The sequence below is a fragment of the Motacilla alba genome, chromosome 4A (assembly GCF_015832195.1).
Source record: "Motacilla alba alba isolate MOTALB_02 chromosome 4A, Motacilla_alba_V1.0_pri, whole genome shotgun sequence".
In the NCBI taxonomy this organism is placed as follows: Eukaryota; Metazoa; Chordata; class Aves; order Passeriformes; family Motacillidae; genus Motacilla; species Motacilla alba.
Genome location: NC_052045.1, coordinates 16589097 through 16612170, shown reverse-complemented (window position 1 = coordinate 16612170; position 23074 = coordinate 16589097). Strand labels below are relative to the sequence as shown.

The following is a 23074-nucleotide window of genomic DNA, read 5'->3' as shown; positions in this document are numbered from 1 at the left end:
CAGTGAGAAATGAACACAGTATCTCAGCTGGTATCTGCTTCATTTGGAATTGTGATGGCTGAGGGATCTTAGAACTTGTAAACACAAGCAATTTTAGAGAAGATACTTCATTCAAACTTATCCCCTGCCTTATCCACCAGCTTTTACCCATTAGAGAGATGGTCTGTCTCCTCTTCCCACTGCAAACTCTGTGTGTGACGATGGCAAAGAGCAAATACTTTTTATCTTCCTGGTGGTTGTCATTATTCTTCAAAGCTGTGTCCTTGAGGCACTCAGTAAAAAAGGGATTTGTAAAGCAGTGGAGTGAAGGAGTACAAGTTACACTACTATAAAAAACCCACAAACTTGTCTTAAGTTGAAGTGTGGTCTTCCATGGTATAAATTAAATAGGGTAAGCAGAAATGACCAAGTTTGAGGGAAAAAAAAAAGTTAAACCAGTAGCACTTGTAGCCTCTGCACTCAGCAGTTGTGGTTAGATAAAGTATTTGGCACCAAACTCCCTCCTGCAACATTCCAAGCCTGGTAAGGACTGGCAGCAAGTCAGCATTTACTCACAGTCAGGTGGGTCAGGATGGTCCTTTCTGCAAAGCCAGCAGTTCTGGCCCTGGCCCAAAGCAAAGCCCAGCTTAACTGCTCCATCTGCCCCAGGCTGTCAAGGTGTATGTGAGCAGATGGGGTTAAATCCTGTGTGAGCAGCCACAGCCCTGCTGCCATCCCACTTGAGACCCTCACAAATGCTCAAAATGAGAACTTTTCATTGCTTTAGCTCCAAATATTATCGCTAACTCTTTCTGACTGTGATGTACATTTTTAAGCCAACATACATTTTACCTCAAATATGTTCAATTTATGTCAAATGTATTACATGTAATGAAAATAATCTGAAGTTTTGATTTCAGAAACCACAGACCAATACTTCCCTAGAAACAATTTTAGTAAGCTGCTGATTTATGCAAAACTGTGGAACATTTACTAAAGGCAAGAACAAAAACAGAGCAGTGAAAATAGGGGTTAATAACTGTGTATCTTTATGGAGAGTAGAGAAGTAGTAAAGTTTAAATATTATATATAAAACATATACATACTTAGCAATTCTGTTCGTAGACACATTTGAGTTTGCTTTAAATATTTATGATCACTCACCCTATTTTGCACTTTGCAGAAATAAACCCCACACTATCAAAAACTTTAATGGCATCTTGTTCTAAATTTGAAGAGCCAAATTCACCCCTGCTAACAGGAGAAGCATTCTGTGAATGTCTACTTTTGCATCCAACTGCTTCACACTGTACTTCAGTATCTCCAAGATCACTCCTTTCTCCATCACATTTAACATCCCATTATCTCTCCTTTTACTGTAACTTGGATGCTAAAATCCAGAATATATAAAACCCCTCAAAGCTCCACAGGTGTAGACAAGTGTCTACATTTCACAGATTTTGTCCAGACTGGCAATTCAAGCCAAGGGTTTTGAAAAGAATCTAAAGCTCCAATTCCAGTGCAACATTAAAATTTGGTTACAGCCACATATGGCTTATAGCTCTCCCTAGAATGGAAATATTCATTTATAAAGGACCTGGTGCACACAAGGCAAGGTTACTCTGCTTAATAGGAAGTCAAAATGGAAAGGGTAAAAAGAAAAGGTGAAAACTTACATTACAGGAGGCAACAACTGAAATATGCATCCCCCCCTCAGGCCCTGAGCCAGAGGAGCTGCCAAACCTGAGCCTAAGAAACTCCACCCTCTGCTGCAGGACCAGTTTGGAAATTCCTGACACTTACAGGGACTAGTCACTCAGATTAACCTGGCCAGAATAAAGAAATAATCCACTAATTGTTCATATCTCTTGGCCACTGAATGCCACTAACTGAGAATGGTGTTCCCAGCCCCTTCTAAAGGTGCCCTGAGCTCTGAGCAGCTCCTTGGCTGCCTTTCAGAGTAACCAAACAGCCTGGGGATTGGAGAACTTTCCACAGTTCACCACTAATGAGGCAACAAATGCGTTGTAATCCTAAGTATTTCATTAAAAAGTGATTTGGGAAACCTGCAGAAGTGACTCTTTACCATTTGTTTCCCCTTATTCTCTCTCACCTCTAGGAAAAAGCAGAGTTAATTCCTGCTCCCTCACTGAGACGCTTCCATATTTATCTACAGCAGGAAGGGTGGCACTTCCTGCACACCCTGGGATTCGAGCAAAGGTTGGATGCATGTGACCACAAGCCCTCATGCAGATCACTTCACTCTGGATCAGCCTATGTGTGCTTTTTAAGCTATCATGCAATTTAGCCCAGAGTGACCCACCTATTTCACTATTCCACCTAGGCAGAAATACTTTGCCACAGCACTGAACCCAATTCTTCTAGTGAAACAAGAGCAGTCTGTAGTCTTTTGAAAATAAAACACACAATTATTATTATTATCCCTCAAGGCTTCAACTTTACTGTGAAGGAGCCAAAGAGTGCCTACACAGAGGTTCAGCCCGGCCAAGTGTTGTGTGTGCTGGCCCAGCTGATCAGAGCACCTCATCCACATTGACTCCAAGCATTTTCCAGGGAAACCACAAGGATGTTACTTGGAGTTACATACATGTTACATACATGTTACATACATACATACATGGAGTTACATACTTGGAGTTACAAGGATGTTACATACTTGGAGTTAGTGACCCATCAGACTGAAATTTGAATGAAAGCCAATGAGCTCCAATACATTGCAGAATCAATGAGAGAACAGTTTGAGAGCCAAAGAGAGCCATGTTGGATGTAAATCACCCCCTCCCCTGAGTGAGTGCAAGTCAGCCACGCCAGGCTAAAAGAGCTCATGACAGCAGGTAAACCCACAAGAACACCCTGAATGAGCAGAGCAGGTCCAGGGGAGATCCAGAGGGACTGAGGGAAGGCTTCCATGAAGAGATTAAAGGAAGGGCAAAAATTAAGGACAGCAGGGAGAGACACAGGAAGGTTCAGGGGAGGGCTATTGAGGCAAATCTAGAGCTCAGAGAAGAGCAGGCTAAAACTCAGAAATGAGCTACACTGTACCTGGAGAGGAGGATATTCACTTAGTATTTGATCATTCCTCCTCTGTTGGCACAATGGGATTCTGAAGGGAGAGAGAACTAAAAGCAGACAAGGGGAGGGTGTGAGGAATGTCTCTGAAAGCAGCAAAATTCAGGTGGACATAGGCACAGTGCCCAGCTGAGGGTGACGCTGAGTGCCGGTAGCCAGGGAGATGGCAGGGTTGGAGAACAAATCTGCAGTGAGGAAGTGTGCTTGGTCAGGATATTTCCTCCTGAGACTCTCCATGGAGGAAGAGTAGGAGTAAAGGAAGCAGAGGCTGGAGTGGGAAATGGGGCCTTTGAGAGGAGAGCAGAAGGCAGGAGGAAAGGACGGACACCGTGACGCAGAAGGGCACAAAGGTGAAAGCCATGAGTGGCAGGGACAAGGCTACAAAAGAAACTGCTGTGAAAGCTGCCCAGCTGAGCAGCTCAAATGCATTATCCCCTCTTGGGAGGAAAGGGAGAGAAAACAACTAAGGTCATGCCCAGCTTATTACAAATGCTGGGCACACACGGTGATTTGCACTGTCCCCACACCTGGCAAAGGGACAAGCCACATTCATCTGATATTACTTGAAAGTCCATCCAGATCTGAATTTCTGCCAAGTTCAGCAGGTTTCCAGGGCTGAGATTCCACTTCCAGCCCACTTTTACAAGTTGAAACAAAAAGAAAACAAAATATGGCTGCTTAGACAAAAGCATGTCCAAGGAAATAGAGATTTGTGGCTTATCTGTTTAGCTAGTCAACACAAAGCTAAGCCGACAGAAACAGCTTTGAAGAAAGCAGATTTCCTTATAGCTTCCACAAGACAAACTCATTCCCACAGCCACTTTTGCTGGAACACAAGTTACCCTGATTCCTCTTTCTCAGCATTCTTACCTCCTCCTCCAGTTTCACCACCTTGGCCTGAGCGTTGTTCAAGGCCTGGTCTCGGATCTCGATGTGTCTCCGCTGGTCCTCGTTGGTGGAACGGGCAGCAGCCAGCTCTATTTCCAGTTTCTCTTTTTCCCTCTGTGTTTCCTTGTCTATGGATAAAAAAGTGATAGTTACCAATGCACAGCACTTGTCTCTGCCCAGTTTTCAGGTGAAGGGAAGATTGCAAGACTTCTTACAAGAAAGAGAATGCAAACCTAGTGCTAAGAGGGAAAAGAAAAGGACATGGCTTTCAAGGAAGAGAAGGACCTGTAATCCTGAAAAACAAGTATGGTACCTTCAAGCAACAATGTGCCACAAAGATAGTGAGAAGGAACAGAAGGTGCATCACTCAGTACAGTTACTCAGGTAATTTGCTGTGATTATGCAGATGGTTAGTGAAACTTGGCACCTCCTCACCTCTGAGCTTTCAGCAGTGGAAAACAAACAGAGTAATTTTAATATCTCGGGCTGGGGAGAGAGATAGCAGACTGGTGTTCCTGAAAAACTTGTGGTCCTTTTTTCCACACTGACCCCCCTCAAACTGGGACGGGGTTCTGTCCTTTCTCAGAGGAACCCCCAGCAATATCTTCAGAGGAGTCAGAAAACAAATCAGCAGTAAGAACTCCTCAGTCTTCCTCTACTGCCTGTAAAAATGACCCCCGGGCCAGAAGTGAGGCACATACATCTGTTCTGTCCCTTCTCAGAGCAGACCTGCCACCCCAAACACAGCAGCTCATCCTTTTCTGCTGCTCTCCAGGAAGAGCTGGAGCAGCAATGCTGAGTGTTGCAGGAACAGGGCACTGCCTTCATAAAAAAAATAGATAGGATAAAAATAATTGGAGACTGGAGAAATTATCACAAAGGGTGTAAGGCAAAGCCACAACACAGAGCTGATGTCCTCTGTGTATGTTGCCATTCCCAGCTCAAGCCAACCAAAGTTCCAAAGATAACATTAACCCACTTGCTGCATACACAACCACAGAATACTCCCTGGAGTGATCTACACCCAGCACTGATGACACCAGAGAAACTGCATTCCAGAAACCAATATCCCACGACAAAGGAATGAGGACAAGGAGTGGAAGGCTTGAAAAACAGGAACGAGGTGCTGGGTGTTAGGACAGACTGCATATGGAGTACACAGGCCCATTTGTGCAAGCATGTGCATAACTATATTTACAGGACCACAATTACTCCCTTTCTTCTGCCAGCAAAGAGCCAGGAGCAAAGCTTTAGCAACACAGAGTAGCTAAAGATTCCCTCCTGCCAGGGAATCAACACAGCCCACACACAGGTTGCAAAACAAACCTGTCCACCAACAGCATCCAGAGCTCTGCAGAGCAAACCCAGAGCCAGCCCAGGACATAAGGACAAATGTCATCACATGATGGGGTTTTTTTACCCATCTTTTCCCAGCATTTCTCCTCCACCCAGGAATGAGTTGCTGCCAGTGTGTGAACACATTACACTGTACTGCAGAGACTGAGCTGCATTGAGACAGGGTGGCATTGTGCCAGCAGGTATCAGTAAGTGCTACCAGGCTGTTTGTTAATCTGGAAATGCTTGCAGAGAGGCTTTTGGAGGTTTTGTTGCACACTTTTCTCCAAATGAGAACTGCTTCACTTGACAAGTGCCTGAAGCACCCCTAGAAATGCTGGGACTGATGAAATGCAGGACTGTGGCCTCCATGTTCATCCAAAAGGAGGGGCCCCCCAGCTTTGACCTCCCCAATTTCATAGGGTGCACCTATGAACCTCAGTGTCCACCAGCAGAAGGAGAGGCTAAAGTCCCAGACTTCCCAGTACCACCAGGGGTTTGGAATTCACTCCCTGACAGCCATTTGCTTGCAAGGCAAACCACAAGGAATAAGCTAAAGATGACACAAGAGAGGGACACCAGAATCTGTCAGGGTAGCTGCAGTGTCTATTACACCACAGAAAAACTCTGTTTTGCAATTTTATTGCACTACCTTTTTATATAACAATTGGAGAAAAGTGAGCATTGTCAGAAGGGTGGAGCACACTGTGAGATGAGAGAAAAGTTGGCCCAACGCCGTCAGCCTCAAGACATTTCAGAACAAAGGAAAAGCAGCATTTCACACCCGTCATTTTGGCTTGCCTTGTGATAAATCCACTGCTGTGGACAGAATTCCTGACCCTCACCCAGCCCAGCAGACTGCAGGAGTGTCCATCCCCTTTACTTTTGCTCAACAGGATAGGGCAGTGGCAAATTAAAGAGGAAGGAGATAGGAGACGTAGCAGGCTCCTCTCCTACTGGTTTAACTCATGCCAGGACTCCTGTTGGCCTGGGGAAGGTTTCATTTCAAAGCTTTCAAGGAATAAAATAAATGGATAAAATATGTAAATTATGGGGTAAACACTAATTTTACGGTTTATCTGAAAATTACCTATGCTCCAATATCTCTAATAAATCCCATCAGATGGACTTTAGATACTGACAGAAAAGGAATTCTTGAATCCCTCCTCTCTCCACTGCCAGCTTTGGGCTGCCACTGCCCTGATTTCTGTGCTGATCATTAACCTGCTGCACTGTCCTCCATCCCAGGTGACTGGAGCTTTGCACTGACCCACAATGGCTGTGAAACTCACTTTGTGCAAAGAGCTGGGAGATGGTCTTCCGATTGTCTTCAGACCCCTCAAACTCCTTCTCTGCCAGCTGCTTGTTGGCTGTCTCCATGCGTTCTGCAAAACAATTCAATAAAAGCAAAAGAAATAATTAACAACTTTCAAGCATTAAATTACATCTGCTCAGAGCATTCCTGATGTTGGGTGAATGGATCTGCTACTTCTACAGCCGATCAGAAGTTGGCACTCACTTTTGAAATGTTTTTAATTATGTCCTTGAGGAAATACACTCAATGAGACAAAACAGGTTAAAGTTCCAAATAAATTATTTTAAACATCTATAACACAGCACTTTATTTTTTCAATTTATACCTTTATTTTTTCCACACAAATAAATCCCACCATGCAATTAAAAGATCTCTTATAACTCTCCTCTAAATCTTAACAGGAGATTAAATTACTGTTGTCCAATTACCTGACTTGAGGGAATAGTGTAAAACCCTAAAAACAGCTTAACAGCTCTGCTGCTCCAAGCTGCTAGAAGCTTGTATCAGTCTGTGAAAATTAGAATGAAATGTTTATGCTTCGTTTTATTATGAATAATATTATTTAATGCAGGCCTTTGTGTACACTACTGGGAAATGCATGGCTTTACTCCCTGGATGCAAAACAATTTCTGGGAGTCTTAGTAAAAGACATGAGGCAGTGAGAGCATGCAGGACAATCAGAAGGCTCTCTTAAAAAAAAATTAAACTTACAGTTTAAACAGGTGTTTGTACACCTTCAAAAATCTCAAATTGCAGATGATTTCCACCTTCCAAACTAATGCTTAAACTTTTCCCCCCAGTGAGGTCAAATACCACTCAACACCACTCTGCTGCCAGCCGTGGGGCTGCCTCAGCCTCTTAGCAAGAACCAGATACCAATAACATCTCACTCTGGAAAAGGAAGGGAGATCCAAAAAACCAGATGCTACATTGATAAGGAATGACAAGACCTTCAGGAAGAACAGACACTCTGCAGTGTGTATGTCAGTGCAAAAAGGGTCACTGGACAGGAAATAAAGCGAACGTGCCTGGTGTGGGATTAGGCAGTCAGCAAAACCTCTTTCCATTTGTGTAAACTGAACAAATTGTACAAATTGTCTCTAGGATATAAGACATGAGAGAATTCCAGGCTTGCATCTGGTTTATGGTATTTGGCTTATCACATGTTTCTTGTCAATGAGAAACAGGCTGGAAATGAAAGACTACAGCCCTCTCCTAAACCTGTCTTTTCCATTCCTCCAGCAAGTGCCTAAAATCTCTGACTACTGAATGCACCTGAGTATCCTGTCATATTCCAGTCGTGTCAGACACTGAATTCTGCAGCAAAACTCTGTCCTGCCAAGCAAGCATAACAATAAAAACCCCCAGCACTGAAGAACAGAAGTTTTACTTCATTTACCTCGTAGATCCCTGTTGAAATCATGAAGCCTACGAATTTCTCCTTCCAGTTTGTTTCTCATGGCTTTTTCCAGGGCATCCCGCTTAGAGGATGATTTCTCCAGGTTTTTGTAGGCCTCTGAAACTTGCTGAATTTCTGTCTCCAGCTGCAGTGGAAGTGAAAACAAGAAAACAAGCACTTTATTTTCCACTAACAAATTTCATTGTCTCAGACAGGAGATTACTTTGTCTCAGGTGTTCTTTATTGAGGGAAACCTACACTTATACACTAAGGAAAAGAAAGTCTCAGGTCCATGATGAATCCCTATATAGAAAAAATACCAGTGGCTGAATAATTTTGCAATAAAATATGCTTTATCCTTCGGTGTAAAGCTTCTCTGATCATCCAGAGCAGGAGATTCTCTCCTAACTCTCCTTGCTGGGCATGATTTGCTATGGAAGTGGGGATCCAGACCACAGCAAAGCCCATCAGCACTGTCTACAGCAAGTGATCAACAGGGAGGTGGAGGGAAGTGCATTTGTATCCTTCTGTCATTATCAGGAAGCTGTCAAACAATTCTCTCAAGTATTTCCTGGCCAGAAACATTCCAAAAAAACACAGCCAAACGAACATATGTCCCTGGTAAGAGGTAACATGGGGAATAATGTGTGAAAAGCCACACTGGTCACCTGAACTCAAGGACAAACAGCCACACATTTTTCTGGCCCCAAACACAGCTCAGTGCAAAGAGCACAGCAAGGCCCACAAAGTCCTAAATTGCTAAGTAGCATCAGCCTTTCCACAGCTGCAAGGCAAAAGCAAAGCTGACCTGCTGCCCAGCTTTAAACCACTGGTCATCAAGAAGTTATTTCTGTGAGGCAGCATGAAAATACCTCCACATGCACATTAATGATGGGTCTCACTGGGGTATTTCCTTTTAAATGTCTTAGCATCGTTTATTCTGCTTGTTCCATAAAGCCATATGTGACAAATAACTGGGTCCAAATCAAGACATTATGGAAATTGTGTGGTGTTGAGAGACAAAAGGGGTGTTAGTCCCAGTCCTGCAGTCCAAATGTCTTTAGTGTAGCCATAGCAGCACTACTTGGCCTGCACACTGTGGTGCCAACCAGTTTTGTAGCCATGTCCCCTGTGCCTCCTTGAGTGCCACCCCAAACAGGCCCTTCCTGCAGCTCTGAAGTCTTTTTGGGAAAATGAAACCTGCTGCTATCCTGGACAAGCCTTAACTTAGCCAAGCAGACAGCCTCTTCAACAGCTGAGGAGGATGTGCTTTTGAGCATGGTCAGTGAACTATTAGCAGAAAACTGAAGCTTTGATTCCATCTTCTGCCAAAGTTAAGCTGATGCCCAAAGGCACAGGACACAGACTAATCAATCTGCATACGAAAGACTCTAAAGTACATCATCAGTCCCTTCAGCAAAGGAATCCAACACTCACAGGTTAAATGATTCAATTAGGGACTAGACCAGAGACAGGAGAATGCCTGAATTGCACAACCACCCACCTTCTGCAGCCGGGCCACTTTCTCATAGCACCCATCCAGCTCCTGCCGTAGGGACCGGTTCTCCTCGGACAGGATTTCCACCATTTGCTGGGCCCTGGACACGATGGCAAAAGGATCTACTTGCATCTGCTGGTAGGGGGAAGGGATCTGCTGGGCCCGGGGCATCATGGAGTAGGAGTCGCCTTGCTGCTGCTGCGGGCCCAGGAAGGGCTGGCATAGTCGGTACAGATCTCCCTGATGGACTGGGTTGGACAAGAAAGGCTGCTGGGTCCGTGGCAGAATGCCAGGATCTGCCTGGCTGGGAGTCAGAGGTTGCTGGTGCTGGGAAGGGGACAGCCTAGAGGGTGGTGGAGACTGGAGCAAAGTCAAAGATCCCAGGGATGTCAAGGAAGAAGTTGGGCTGTGGTGGTGAGGTGGTCTCTGTTGTAACTGCAGCTGCACATCTGGGTTCTGCCTGGAAAACAGAGAGCACAGGCTCCATCACAGTCATGCAGAGGGAGGAAGGTGCATAAACCAGGGACAAGGTGTATAGCTCCTGTGCACAGGTCTTCCCATACAAAAGACTCAAGTGAGGCTTTCTTCCATTTTAGAAGTCTGTTTTTAAAAAGCATTTCAAAATCAAATCTTTAGCAGAAAATTTATTCTAACGGCACGAAGGTGTTTCCTAGAAACTATTTTTTTACAGAAGTACTAAGAGAAAGTGCATCAACAACTACTGGCCAAAATTATTTTTGTAACTTTTCTCCACACTTCATGGATAAAACTGCTCAACTAATGACTGCTAGGAACAGGCTCTTTTCTTCTGGCCTTAAATGTGCCATCTGTCATCGAGAAAACAATTAATTTTCTTCTGCAAGCCAGGATAGAGAGTTGAAAGCATTGGCTAAGCTTGATGCTAGTGCTCCACCATCACTGATCTGAGCTTTCTGAACTATCAGTCAATAAACTGCAGCCTGGTTAAATGAGACAAATAAAGGATATGAAAACCAGCCTAGGAATCAGAAGCAGCATTTCATTCCAACCTGCCCTGTCCTAGGCAGTAGGTGTGTTTACTGCTCCTAACAATAACCTCTGCAGGCTATCAGAGACACATCTCACAATCTATAACATGCCTGAGTCCACCACAGAACTAAATCCAAGCTACATCCTCTCACATTTCCCAGGCTCTGGAGATCCCCAGCTCAACTCCTGCTGCATTAGCCAAGTAAGAAATCTCCCTGAGAAGACTGTGTGGATTTATCATGCTTGGATGACCTCAGGAGGCAGGATTTGCTTTCTCCTCCAAAAACATTCAACCTTTAACTCCTCTGGATGTTCTTTATTCTAACAGTTGAAGTCCCTCCCTCTCCATGCTGCAGCCAGTCTCTTCTTGAGCACGGAGCTCAGGCCAGAGCAGAGCCAGCCTGGCAGCTCAGCGTGTCCTGAAACACTCCTGCTGCTCTGACAAAATTCCCACCCTTTGGGATGCACTTCAGCCCTGCAGCTGGAAAAGCACACACTGTTGTTCCACCTGGCCAGAGCTGCTACAGAATACCCCCCTGGCTGCCTGTGCTCCCAGGAGGGACTCCTGCCCTGCAGAGGATGGACAAGGCAGCTCTCAGCATTCCCACAGCACCAGGAGCCTTGGAGGAACTGACAACAGTGAGCAGGAAGCTGAGCTGAGCTTGCTGAAGCAAGGGTTACATAAAATGCTTCTGAGACGAAGTGCAAACACTCAGCACCATCCTTCCTGCTCTACAAGAAAGAAGGAATCACTCCTCATACCCACCACTCACATCTGGGCATTACTCACATCTGGCAGCAGTGCAGGGAGTTCAGCAGCTCTGAGCCCAGCACAGGGTTCACTATTTCAGCATCATGCCCTTCATGTCTCATTGCCCTGCTTCCCTGCAGAGAAACCTCCAAGCTCCCGCTCAAATTCCTTAATAGGGAAACAAATCTAGCCTTTGTTAACTAAGAAAAAACAAAGAATCACTGCTCTAGCTACTGTTTCTCTCCTTCTCACATTCAGGTGACTGTGGTCTCTGCCAGCAGCATCATTTCAGGAGCTGTATTTCCCCAGAAATGATCATTTGCAGCATGAGGATTCCAGGGGTCATGCAGAAGAGTGATGTGCAATTAATTTCCTCAGGAATGTTCCGTTTACTAGCAGCAATTTGGTTCTTCTCCTCCCAGGGGGGCAGCTCTACTTATTGTTGCACTGATTTCATTAACTTCATTTGCCACTTCTCATCATGAAGAATAAGGCAAAACCATCACAGGCCATGCTCAAGGTCACCTGGTTTGTCTCAGGTGGTTCCCACTGCTTTCTTAGCTCACCCAGCTGTGTGCAGAGTTAAAACTTTGCATCCTCACAAACCACTCATCTCCTTGAGTTTATTCTTTACCTATCACCACAGCTCTGCTTTGATGTTGCAATCAATTAGGGAATAACCTTGCTGTGACACTTCATCTGTGATGACCTACAGAGTTAGATCAAAAAGAAGTACATTGCTGGTCTGCCTCATGGGTGCAAAAAACCAATTTTCAACCTACAAAACACTCTTTTCCAGTCTGAAAACAACCTGGAGCAGCTACTCAGGGAGACTGGTGTCAGTGAGTTAATCTTAAAAGCCTCATGAGGATGATTTAGACGCCAATGTTAACAATTTGAGCTATTTGACTAAAACCATCTTGTTATTCTGTCAACAGAGACCCAGTGGCAGCACCTTGCCATCCTAAGCACCAAGGAGATGAACAAAATAATGGTCAAAGAAACACAACAGCAGCACTTTAATTCTGAAGGGCCAGTGGAACTGACATGCCTTGTAATGATCCTTTTTTTTAAACCTATTGTAAAGAACAACTCTAGGAAATCATGGCTGAGTATTTCTAAACAGGATACATTTCCAAGAAGTCCAGCATCTTGGCACTCACATCCAAAGCCTCTCAATCTTGAAATTATACCAATCTTGTGGGCTCAAGCTAGAACATGAGAGCTTGGAGGCTCTAGTTCTGTGGCATTACCAACAGCATTAGGGCTTCCAAAATGTCACAAATGCATTTATATTCCTAGCAGAATGAGACAGCACAGCTGGGTTAATACATCCTAAAAAACTATATTAAAAAATCATCTTTAAAAAATGATATTTAAAAATCCTAGTAACCTCACAGTGACACCAGACATTTTAATATCTTGCATGCAAACTTTTACATCCACATTCAAAGAACTCTTTGGCATTCCCACTATTTACAATTTTGTTTTATAAAATACTTACATACATTTTGTGGGTAAAAAATACCTGGCTCTGAGATTTCTTTATATTAACAAGAGAAATGAGGAATTTATTTCTCTGGTAAAGCAATTTGGGTTGAGAAAGTCAGTAAGGAAAATGAACACGATTTGGATTTTTCAAGATTTTTATGCTACACTGCAAAATGTAAAGGTAAAAATGATTACTGGTGTCACTTAACAGTATTGCTGATAAAATGATTGCAGAAAATTCCCTCCATGAGAGAATGAGTCCTCAGGTAACCCCGCAATAGTAATCACAATTTTATCTGAACCAACCACTTCAGAAAAAAATGTAGACTCTCAAAACAAATATACAACAAAATTACACAATCTCCTTCCATTTGCCTCAGTGTCACAGAGACCTGAATAAATCAAATACAGGAGGAAAACAAAACTCAGAGCAATTATCCCCAGAAGTGTTTGGGTTTGAAAGCATAACTTGTAAGGGCCACTTCTCTGTGCACCACGCAGGAATTTCTGCTCTCTGGCATGGAGCAGAGGAACTCCACAGAGGCCAAGTACAAACCTGGATTTATGGCTTTGCAAGCACCAGGGTCAGCTCAGCTTTTGGGGCAGGAGGGCAGAGACAGGGAGCGAGGGCAGCTCTGCAGCCACGGGGTGCTCAGGCTGCCAGGACAGAGGGTCACACACAAGGTCTGTGGCACAGCAGCACAGTGGGGAAGGCAGAAGAATGAAGGGACCAGGAAAGGTTTCTGGCTCGTTAAGGTTTTTTCTAATGCCTTCCCAGCTTCTCCTGCCTGTTTCATGTTCAAGAAGCTCCAGTTCCCCTCCTGCACAAACCAGGAAATGCTGCCCGCGGGAGGGAGCAGGCTCCACTCCATTACACAGCCGAAATCAAACCCAGGAATTTCTGTTCTGCTGCCCAGTCACACCTGATTAGCCCCAACTTTGATGCTGCTCAGGGGAACACAGTGCACAGTGATTTACTAATTATGGGACAAATTCTGCAGACCTCCCTCTCAAAAACTTTCTGTGAAGTCGATGGGATTAATCACCTCAGCAGGAGCTCAGTCACTTGGGCTCCAGACAGAGGATGGCGCTTGAATCAGAGAGACAAGGGGCTTCCTCTGCACCTAAAAATGCATCAGACAGGAGCTTCCTCTGCACTTAGAAATGCATCAGACAGGAGCTTCCTCTGCACCCAGAAATGCATCAGACAGGAGCTTCCTCTGCACCTAAAAATGCATCAGACAGGAGCTTCCTCTGCACCCAAACCTGCATCAGACAGGAGCTTCCTCTGCACCCAGAAATGCATCAGACAGGAGCTTCCTCTGCACCTAAAAATGCATCAGACAGGAGCTTCCTCTGCACCTAAAAATGCATCAGACAGGAGCTTCCTCTGCACCCAAACCTGCATCAGACAGGAGCTTCATCTGTGTCCTAACCTGCATCAGGCAGGGGCTTCCTCTGCACCCAAACCTGCATCAGACAGGAGCTTTCTCTCTATCTAAAAATGCATCAGACAGGAGCTTCATCTGTGTCCTAACCTGCATCAGGCAGGGGCTTTTTCTGCACCCAAAAGTGCATCAGGCAGGGGCTTCCTCTGCACCCAAACCTGCTCCAGCCTTCGCTGTGCTGCCACAAGAGCCCTTGCAGCCCCAGGACACGGAGCCCAAGACACCTATGCTCTGCTCTTAGACTGGAGAGTTGTTTTCACTACCAATGCTAAAGTGCAGCTGAAGTATTAGGGACTGAACCCGACTCTGGAGCTTCACATGTGGCCGGCCCTCCTCTAAACTTTCTTTAAAATTTCCAAATAACAGCAGAGATGCCTCCGGCATGCCCGGTATTTACATTAAACCAACATCATTACCAACATACACTGTTCCCAAACTTACACCGCCCAGGAGCAGGTGAGGCAAACTGTTTGCAGACTGGTTTAAACTTACCACACAGCCCATTCCTTTCCCAGACTGGGGAGGGTGAAGCATGAGAATGCTGTGAATTCCCCAATGTTTATCTTGCTCAACGAGTTTTATTTAACCGCATCATTAGGTCACCCTCAAATTCCCCCGAACAATGAGGGGAAAAACCCGCAGAAAAGGGTGTGGCTTCGGGAGCAGAGAGAAGGGGCTTTGTTTCCTTGACGCACAATTCAAAAAATGCACACATTTACCAATCCAAAAGAATCCCGATAAAGGCCGAGCCGCGGTGCAGGAGAACTGGAGACTGCAAGGACGCTCCTGGTGCGAGGCAAAAGCTCTCCCCGGAGCTGTTTGCCTTTAAAATCCCCACACCATCACCCAGCTGCACCTTTAGCAACACAGAAGGTTTCTTGTCTAAATGACAGTTTCCCTTACAGCATGTGGGAGAGGGAGGGGAATAGAGGACTCGCTCCCTTCCTTTGCTACGCTGCTCTGTAATTTATGGATTAGTCTTGCAATTGTTCTACTGCTCCAGCATTTGCCTGCAAAGGAAACCTCTCCTCTGTGCAGCTATTTAGGTTAAAAAGTAACCTCATTAGATTCCCAGTGCTTTGAAGACAAATTTCAGTTGCTTCCCCTACTGGAAACCTTGCCAGCTGAACCTTTCTCCTCCCCCTCCTTCCCCCCACCATGTTCTTTCAAAGCAGCCAGGATCCATCCAATACAGACAAAAATCACCCTGTCTAGAGGAGCTGACTGTTGGCGTGTTTTCAAATACCTCTCCCTTGAACAGCAAGCAGGCTACATCTCACTGCATATAATATAAGGAGTATTTCTGATGCAGCAGAACCACTGAGGAGCTGTTTCCCCGTCCCGTGTGCACAGAGGTTTGAGGCCTTTGAATTTGCAAAAACATTTGCAACGAGCTTCTACAATCATTACCCCCCCTAAACCCTTTACTTCCCCTTTTCCTGGCCTCTTTATTATTTATTTAGCCAGATCAAAGGGCCTTTTCATCAGGCTTGTATGCTGCTGAAGTCATTTCAGATCACAAACAATGGTGGACAAACTCTGAAAATAGCTCCTCATAGGGCTAGGAAGGTTCTGAGCAGATTTAAACTCCCTAAAGCTCAGACTCTGCTCCCAAAACTACGGACTGGTTTCTTCATGCTCCCCTCAAAATGTGCAAACACAGATTCACAGAGACCTCTCCATTTACATCTTCCTGTTGCTCCTCTGAATTACCCTTTTAGCTTCAAAATGAGGCCAAAATCATTACACCAGATACTACCTGGTGTCAGGCAGAGATGAGATGGTATGGGAGCAGGTAAAGTGAAGCTGGGGTTTTAGCCCACCTTAATAAAACTTCATCTTCCCACACGAACATCAGTGTTTGGCTCAAGCCAAATCCAGCTCCTTATCTAGAGGGAACCAGAACAGGCTGAGATTTCAAATTATACAAGAAAAATGAGCAAAAACTGAACAAGCAAGCCTGGGATGAGGCACAAAGCGTATTTCATTTTCCTCTCCTACACTTCAGGCCACTAAAAATAAAATTCTAAAAACTCTACAGGATGCTCAGCGGTGATTTTTGCTACCTGCACCATTATTGCTTTCATTCACTTTCTCCTCTTCTATGTGATGCAGTTTTAAGAAAAATCTTTTGTCTGGCAGATGTAATTAAAGAACAACTTAAGTCTTGCAATAAGTAACTGCAAGTTTCTACAATGAATCAGACCATAACTTTGGCTTTTGTAGCAAAGCTTTTGTGAGGCTCTGGAGCCTCAGCATTGAACTTCCCCATACCATAAAATCAAGTTGGCTTGTTTTGGATCTTTTTTTTTTTGGTGTGTGTAAAAAAGCATCAGGCCTCTCTAGTCAGCTACTGAAGCAGGTAACAGTCTTTCCAGACAGTCTGCAGCTGAGCACAACATGTCATCTCACACAACGAAAATGGGGTCTTTGCTGAAGGAAAACCTGCCTCATGAGTGAAGGTGATGGACTGAGTTTTATGTCATCATTCCCTACGTGGCTGTCACAGGGCTTGTTTTAAGGTCTCTCTTACCTGACTGAGCCATACTCAGGGGGATGCTGATACCTCATCATAGGCCCATCAGATCTTCCCTGCTGGCTCATGCGATGGTCACTATAGAAATGCCCCGAGTCCTGAGCTTTGCAGTTCATAGACGGGGTGGACACGTTTTTGTAAGGGTACTCTGGGGGAGGCCCCCGCTGCTCCATTCCTTTCATGCTGGGCTGGGAAGGGGGCTGCACCGAGTTCTTGTAGAACTCATTGGAGCCAGAATTTTTGTAAGGGTCGCTGGACTGCTGGGGAGAGAGCGGGGACAGCGGGGACAGCGGCGCGCTCGTGACGGGCGCGTGGGCCTTGACCCCGCTGGTGGCCAGGGACAGCTGCATCAGCCTCTCGCTCAGGGAGCGCACGTGGCCTTGCTTGAGGTCCTTCAGTCCTTCGTCCTGGTGCACCTTCCCCGGGCTCACCCGCTGCACCGTGGGCCGCCCTTCAGTCCTCATCTTCTGGTTGGTGACGCCCGTGACGTAGAAGGCGGCCCCGACGCTGGCGTGCGGCTGGCCCCGGAAATACTGCGACTGCACCTTGGCCTCCTCGTAGGTGGGGAGGTCCTCGCTGTTCTGCAGCCGCGGCGAGAGCTGCTTCTCCATGATGCTGTTGTCCACCTGTATCTCCTGGCCCTGGGGCTCCTGGCGGGCAGCATGAGTCACGAGCTGGTGGTCCTGGGAGCTCAGCCCTTCGTTCTGAGAGGCCGGGCTGCCGGTGCTGCTGAAAGGGGGGGCATTGCCTGTGGCTTGCTGGTGTAAGGCGAGAAGGTTGCGGTTGTCATTTGGGTTCCCGTATCGGAGCTGCTCCTGCAGCAGGCGCTGTAAAACTGTCGTAGCTGCTTGCTCTTCTGAATTCCTCATCTCAAACTGTGGTGCCTTTTGGGTGGAATGTAAAAGCTGCCCTTGACCTAAGGAAAGGAGACACGGTTATTAGCGCCTGAGTGGATTGAGGGAGAGATATTCGGAGCAACGGCTTGAAATACAGAAAAAAAGCAGGTTAGATTACCAAAGGTTCCCATAACAATGGGGGTCATCAAGGCCCATGGAGACCTAAGAAGGACGTGCATGCCCGGGGGGCAAAGCCTCAGAAAGGTGATGAAAGGTGACTTGAAAGTTTATAGGCAAATCAATCCACTGCAAGCCGTAGGGATGCGTGCCAAATACCTCAGACAGCATCTCGGGCAAAAGGGAGACGTGGAATTCACAGGATGATGGTAAAAATGCCTGAAACCTGTTTGCTTTGTACTTGGAGTTACCAACAGTGAAATACACTTCCCATAGTTGTAGGCAGACAAGGATCGAAGTGTGAAATCAGCAACGTGTCAGTTTTAAGGGAAAGAAAAAAAAAAAAACAAAAAAGAGGCCTATTGAGATAGCATATGGTTCAAAAGAAGTAAAGAAATCTCTCGGCTTGGAAAAAGCAATTAATGAATACCTAGTTAGCCAGCAGGTTTTCAGAGTTATGAAATGCTCAGAATGAGATCAGCACCTCTTCTCCCTGCTGCAGAAAACCCCAGGCACGGTGCAAGTGAGGACTCAGGAACTTCCTGCTATACAAAGGCAACCAAATCCTCACACATCTAAATATCCTCAGCGGAATGCATGCAAATGCAAGGGGAGGAAAAAGAGTTGTCTGATCTAAGGAACAGAAAAAAGACCTCTGAGTGGCAGGAAAAAACACTGCGTCCCAATGAGAGAAACACAAAGAGCCAGTCAGGCACATCCTAAGCACAGATTAAGGCAGTGACCAACAGCAATTGCATTTTGCTCAGTCTCCCAGTGGAGTCAGGAGTGTGTCATGGAAACTGAGGCCCATTGGCCTTGCCTGAGTTGAAATATCAAAAATTAATGATACCTTTGAGACATGTAACTGAAAGCAGAGCTACTTTTGAGCTAGAACAGCTCAGAATAGAGAGTAAGCCTCACTCGCTGGCCAAGCTGCGGCTCTGCCCTGACAGCAGAACACGTGCTGGTGTTCCAGCATTTTCTTTTGTCACCTTTTTTCTGTATTACATTGTCCCTTAGCAGAAGGTAACTTGTTCCCAACAGTTTGTTCTGTGGCGGAACCAGGAGGCCTGAAGGGTCTGCTTTGTGCTGCATCTCCACAACCTCCCCATTTGCTCCCTCAGACCAGCCAAACCCTGCAACACAAGGACTCCCACTGGGCACACAAAAGCCTTCTGCAAATCTTAATGAAGAGAAAGTTAAAATCCACCTCATTCCAGGCTGCCCACCACGGCAGGAATTCAGGCCCTGTTAGCTGACCTGGAATGTGACACCTTTGAAATGCTGTTTGAAGTGGCACATACCTTTGTCCTTCACTTGGAGTTCCCTGGTAAGGAGGAGCAGTTCTGCCACATGGGGGGACACACTCAGCCTTCCTCCTGCAAACCCAAGATCTCCACTCAGAGATGGCTTCAGGCTCCTCTTCAGCAGGCCAGATCACTTGATACTCTCCTCGCTCCCAAAATAATTCTGAGGAAAGCATTGAAAACATCATTTTAATCAGTAGATGAGACCCTCAAAATAATAAACCTTGGCCCATATTTCAGATTTTCCTTTTGTAGCTTCTTGTTTTCTCCCAGAGCCCAACAATTTTGATCCCTTTAGGATGAATGAACCCCCGTGTCCCTAGCAATCTACTCCAGCTGCTGCTTTAATCATGACCATTTCTGCTCCAAGATTAAATGTTGCCAAGTAATGCTTCGTCCCATCTGTGCCTCCAAGTGAAACAGTGATTAAAACCTGCTAATTCTTTAACTCCATTGTTTTATTTTTTGCTCAGAATGAAAGCTGCAGCACAGATGAGGATGCCCTGTGCTTATGGCTCCTTTGCCAGTGGTGCTGAGTATTTCAAACTGTGTCAGCAGAAATCCTCTGCTGGATGGTGACACTGTGAAATGCTTGATAAACTTCAACACACTGTGCCTCAGAAATGACTGTGAGAATGATCAGTTTGTGAATATTAGCTTTATTTTACAGACTGGAAAAGTCAGGGAAAGAAAAGGACACTGACAAGAGTTTATGCCAGAAATACATTGCAGAGCACAGCTCTAATTCCCAAAACACTCTTTAATTACGTTACTTCTTTCCTTCAGAATATGAAGCAGTAAAGAAACTTTAACCATTGAGAGGGGAAGCAGGAGAATACAGAACAATGTGTATTTAGGCACGTTACAAGAAGCAGTTACTGAAGGTGTCCTAAAGAAAAAGGCAAGCAATGCAAAAGATGTGGAACATGTTTGTGCACTCAGTGTGTTCATACTTTAAGGAAAGGCAATGAAAACAGAACTAGTGAAACTAAAAATATTCATTGATACGTATAATTTAACTTAATTTCCTGGAATGTTGCAAAAAATAAAGTGAACAGATGTAGTGAAGGAATGCAGACGTGGATACTTCTGTCTCTGACTTATTACGGCACAAATCCACACCCAACAAAAACTATCTCAGATCTGCAAGTTAAATACTTGAGGTGTCAACAGCAATTTCAAGGCACATGAACAATATCTAAGGAGAGAACAAGGCAGTGTTGTGTGGTGTGGTACTTCAAGATGGTGGTTGAAAAAAGCAGCTAATGTCAAATTCTTAACTGGTGACTTAGCTCGAGAGGGATATATTGAAAACAGCTGCCAGCAAATATGCAGTAAAGAACCTTTAAACCAGGCATTAAAGATAGCAGATAACTAGAGCAATTTCTAGCCTCTTTTCCCAGTGTTGCACAACAGAAGTTAAGGATTCCTCATCCTCCTCACACCAGAATCATCACTGACTCTTCTTTTTACAATTTTTTTTTAAACCAAGCTGCCCTGAGCAACCCTTTTTATTAGAGTATAAAAAGGCTTTTATTATGCAATATGATGCTGCCTTTCCACCCAAAGATTTCTTTTGTCTCAACTGGAAAAATCTAAGGAGGTGGGGGGGGGGGGGATTGTTTATTTTTTTAATACAAAGATACAATCCAGCTTGAGATTCTGCCTCTCTGCCCTAAAGATTCTTTTTCAACAGACAAATCCAATCTGTGCATGTTTAACTCCTTCAAATGCTCCAGGAACCATTTCACACACAGAGCTTCACTCCTCAGCTCTACCAGATCATTCTGCTGAGCTGATGGAGAGAGGGCACAGTGCACACTGAAAACTTTTGCTGGAACTGAATACTACTAATTTTAGTGTGGGTGTAAACTAGAAATCAACCTGGAAACCCAAAGCAAAGGGTGGGCTGAGATACGACATGAAGATATTCTAACCAACAAATCCGCTTTCTTTAAATACCAACTGGTAGCCTATTTTTTCCAGTTTTATCCCATTATTTTTAATTAACAAAGAAAATCTTGTGCAACTAACTTGGGTGGCAGCATTCCTGGAATCTGCTTTCTGAGCAGGCTGGAAACTGCTGGCAGAACCAGTGAGTTAACTTTTCTATTAACAAAACACAAAAATGAACAGTACAATTGGTGCTGAAGCCCATGTGTTATTTATTTAGACACCAAACTCCATTTTTTTGTCAGGCTCTTCCAGCAATTTCGGTTTTCACTGTGCCAAAGATGGAAATTAGTGAGATGCACTGGAAAAGTTGTTATGATAGAGCTGGAAGGAAATTGGGAAGGTTCTGCAGATACTTTAAACAGACATATTTGGGGGTTTAGCCTACATCTATTATGATTGATAGGGCTGAAATCAGATTGCCAACAACTCTGCCAGACTGTATGGATTGGATGGTGCACTCTCCATAGCGCCAAGGCCTAGAGACACCTTTTCCAGTGGAAAATTCAGGTCTAGATCAAATCTCATCCAAGCAACCACGGTGAGATTTCCCAGGCTGAATCAATTTTGCAATTTGCTCCCAAGCACTGCAGCTCTATCATCTTACACCTCATTCTAAACTCAGGTCTGAAATTACTCCTGGTAATTTGAGGGAAAAGCTCTTGAGAAAACATCAGAACCTAGAACTGGTAGAACTAACACAGGAATTGCAAATAATGTTTCACCATGCTGAGATCAAGAACGGGCACAAAATGGGGGTAGTGTAGGTACTATTTAAGGAAGAAAAGCCTCATGTTTGCAGGGCATTGTGTAAAAACCCAGTAGCTGAGGCTTCTGACTTAAACATCATGTAATTATGCACAGGAACCTTGCCAGTCCCTCGTGAGGAAGGAAGATTAATGAAGAATTTAAAATGATAATACTTGCCAGGCTGTAGGGAACCAAAGCAGCACATTTCTGTACAGCATGCAAATATTTTCCAGCATTATAAAAATAAACAAGCTTAGACAAGTGAGCGACTCACCACTGTTTGATGAGTGGCTCTAATGCTATAGCTCAATTAGCCTGCATGGAGCAATAATAACCTCACAAGCGAAGAGAAGCATCTTTCTTTAGCTTGTGAAACGAAGAGGAATGTAAGAGTCCCTGTGAGGACAGCCTGTGCATACTTGCCCAGAATTACTGCTTAGCCAAGGAGCTAATTAGCTTACACATCAGGTGGGATGGGAACAGGTTCACCACCTCATCAGGGCTGCACTACAGTTAAGCACTTTCAGTTTTACTCCTAAGTTTTGAGTCACTCACACCTGAAACAATCCAGTGACAGACTTCACACTCCAGCAGCAAATTCTGTAAAGCAATTTTGTGGTTTCTTAAAGGATATGCTTGTGATACTGCCCATCCTGGCTGGCAGCAGGGGATGGGATGCTAGCAGGTAGATGAAGTTTTCAGCTGGTTTTTAGGTTCCGGGCTTTCTTCAGACAGACCTGCACTCTGTAATAGAGAAGGGGAAGGCGTGGAAAGGACCAGCTGTGAGGTCCCTGGGCAATACTCCCATGCTGAGTCACCCGTGGGTAATGGAAACCCTCTGCAGCTCCGTGGCCCACGCAAAGCCCAGCAGGCTGATCCCTGATCCTGCAGAATTACTCAACCTGTGTAGTTGGAACCATGGCTGTTCTGCACAAAGGCTCACTTTGGAGTGGCTGGGAGCATCAGGGACTCAGAGGCAAGGTCCCAAATTATTTAATGAACAGTGGAGGTTACCACTGAATGCTCTTTGCTTTTTTCCAGTCCTACCCAAGGAGGAGGAGGAGAAGGGAGAGAATACACACCAGGCTAGTCCTGGAGAATAAAGGTTCCCAACGTCTGGCGCCAACACCCAGACCTGCAAGGCAGCACTCAACAAGTCCCAGCGTTGTGAGAGGGCTTTAGCACCTGCTCCTAACCAGGAGGAGCTTCCAGACTCCAACCATAAACACCTCCCCAGCTCCCATTCAACCCTCCCGGCCCTGCCTGCCTCCATGAGCTGCCCGTGGCTCAGGTGATCCCGGAGGGTGGCACCG

At 45.2% G+C, this 23074-nt stretch overlaps 1 protein-coding gene across 3 annotated transcripts in view; it reads right to left on the bottom strand.

The window, feature by feature from the left end:
- The window catches only part of AMOT (angiomotin), a 61102-nt gene that overhangs the window by 16833 nt on the left and 21195 nt on the right, over positions 1-23074 (bottom strand). For all 3 annotated transcript variants that reach the window (XM_038164775.1, XM_038164774.1, XM_038164776.1), the window contains exons 2-7: positions 19056-19221; positions 16736-17654; positions 9511-9964; positions 8007-8151; positions 6585-6677; positions 3940-4085 (exon numbers count right to left, since the gene is read on the bottom strand). In XM_038164775.1, the coding sequence (XP_038020703.1) occupies positions 3940-4085; positions 6585-6677; positions 8007-8151; positions 9511-9964; positions 16736-17607 (1710 nt within the window). In that variant the 5' untranslated portion in view covers positions 17608-17654; positions 19056-19221. The remainder of the gene's footprint in view (positions 1-3939; positions 4086-6584; positions 6678-8006; positions 8152-9510; positions 9965-16735; positions 17655-19055; positions 19222-23074) is intronic.